Raw genomic sequence first — 1,978 nt, forward strand, 5'->3', positions numbered from 1 at the left:
TTATAGAATTTAATTCAAGAATTACTTTAACATAAATATGAAACTACAGTGGGGAGCAAAAGTGAGTTTATGTATGCATAATGAAAGTAGTAAAGCAAACACAATAACTTTTTTCACTTATTCTACATTTAATATACTACCAAATAATATACAACAATTAACAGCTAGAATAGCAGAAGGAAACATAAAAAAATCGTTTTTCTTTTCTTATATTACTCGCGATATACTTAGAAAATAAATATATCAAATAAATTATTATCATGTTCAGTCATATTATTTTCGTTTCATAATATTACCGTCCAAGTTCGTTATATATATTTATTTATTTATCATGTTTTTTCTCCAAAGGTAAATAACCAAATCGTAAACGGGCTTGCTCATACAGCATAAAAGTAATTATAGTATTGGGGCTGACTCGCATTAAGGCAGGAATAAAGCCTTTATAAAAAGCAAGTGGGCCTTGTTTTGCAATGTAAAGTGTCACGCCTCCTATTCCCGTAAATTCGCCAGGTCTTGCATTCATATATGTTGTTTTGATAACATCTAAAGGCTGAGTCATTAGTGTACCAATAAATCCTGCTATCGATGATGTGAGAAAGTGAAGTGGGAGGCCCTCTTTAATATTAAATGAACTTTTTAGAATTTGTTTAACTTGATCATATGCTGCATTCGTGCCAATTGTTAAGAGCACAGCACGTGATACGGCTGGAACTGCTCCACGAAAAAGATTATTAATACCTTCCTCTTTAGCAATACGATATAAACCATCGAAAACGTGCTTGTAACTGTAAATCAATAAATCAATGTTATATGACTGCAGATTTCTACAATACTGACTTTCGTCTCTTCTCCGGTGGAAGCTTAATATCATTCTGTAACCGAACTGTTACGACGTCACCAGGAACCCCAATTAGGCCCCCAATTACTCCTGCTATTGTTGCTAGCTGTACTTTTGCTCCAAGATTATTAGCATCCACGAAATTCTTACCAAACTCGTATACAGCAAAGCGTGTAGTTGTATAAGTAAGCTGGCGGAACCACGAAGCTGATATGCCGTTGTAAAACCCAAGTATGCCTACGTAATCCATTCAGAGCATGTATTTATTTTTCACTTATCTCCTCACCTGCTTCATTATATATTTTCTTAATAATCTGGCTTACAGGAACTTTTTCTGATTGTGTCTGCAGTTGAACTTTCACAAGATCAAGAGGATGTGTTGTAGTGACCGCCACGGCGGAGCAAACACCTCCAGACCACCATCTCGGTAAACGCTCCGTTCTCCGATCATCCATTTATACTTCGAAAATTTTTGGAAAACTAGAAATCTTTGAGCATTTTAAATAAATTTTTGGATATAATAAATCTAGTTTCAACGCTTGCTGATATATGCTCATAAAAATATGTATTAATTTTATTCATTTTTATTAGAGAAAAGAATGCGACAAAGTTAAATATCCTCTTGACAAGAATATGTATATTTAAATGAATTTAATATTTAAAATCGATAGCTGCATGGCAAAGTTTATGCTCGACTGTTTTTCAATTTAATTGAACTTAAATATATATATATTTATTTGCCAACGATGAGTGACTTTTCACCTGGTAAATAAAGCGAGTCGATGTTTACACAACCTGAACCACATTCATATGACATTATCACTTAATTCTTGCCTGGCTTGCATTGCACTCGTTAAACCAATGAACCGAATATGCAATGTTCATATTAAGAGCAGCAGAAAGGACAACGAAACTATGAAGCTATTATGGTTACGCAACTCTGCATCGCTTTCCTCAGCTTTTTCTTTTTTTGTTGGGCATATCCAAATCAAATTCGACATTTTAAATGCCGAGCTCAAGGCACGAAAATCAATTTGAATGCCAAGTCTTCTTCTGCTGGTTGAGCTAAGCCTACTTAAGCGATTTGCTAATAATAGCCCAAAAGCCTTAAGCTCTTGCCCACAAATTTGTAGCCAATAT

At 34.4% G+C, this 1,978-nt stretch overlaps 1 protein-coding gene across 1 annotated transcript; it reads right to left on the minus strand.

The window, feature by feature from the left end:
• Positions 1–252: 252 nt before the first annotated feature.
• LOC132785318 (mitochondrial dicarboxylate carrier) lies at positions 253–1,387 on the minus strand. Its single transcript, XM_060791363.1, has 3 exons — positions 1,125–1,387; positions 838–1,075; positions 253–785 (listed from the first exon to the last, which is right to left on the minus strand). The coding sequence occupies exons 1-3, from the start codon at positions 1,291–1,293 to the stop codon at positions 323–325; spliced, it is 870 nt and encodes a 289-aa protein (XP_060647346.1). The 5' UTR covers positions 1,294–1,387; the 3' UTR covers positions 253–322.
• Between the last annotated feature and the right edge of the window lie 591 nt (positions 1,388–1,978).

This window comes from Drosophila nasuta, chromosome 2R (assembly GCF_023558535.2).
Source record: "Drosophila nasuta strain 15112-1781.00 chromosome 2R, ASM2355853v1, whole genome shotgun sequence".
Classification (NCBI taxonomy): domain Eukaryota; kingdom Metazoa; phylum Arthropoda; class Insecta; order Diptera; family Drosophilidae; genus Drosophila; species Drosophila nasuta.

What these genes read in the sequence shown, in the direction of transcription:
- LOC132785318 (XM_060791363.1), bottom strand. Translation starts at nt 1,293, where the DNA reads ATGGATGATCGGAGAACGGAGCGTTTACCGAGATGGTGGTCTGGAGGT. An exon ending in GAAAATATATAATGAAGCAG is followed by an intron (nt 1,076 to 1,124) that starts GTGAGGAGATAA and finishes TGGATTACGTAG; the next exon opens with GCATACTTGGGTTTTACAAC. An exon ending in CCACCGGAGAAGAGACGAAA is followed by an intron (nt 786 to 837) that starts GTCAGTATTGTA and finishes ATTGATTTACAG; the next exon opens with TTACAAGCACGTTTTCGATG.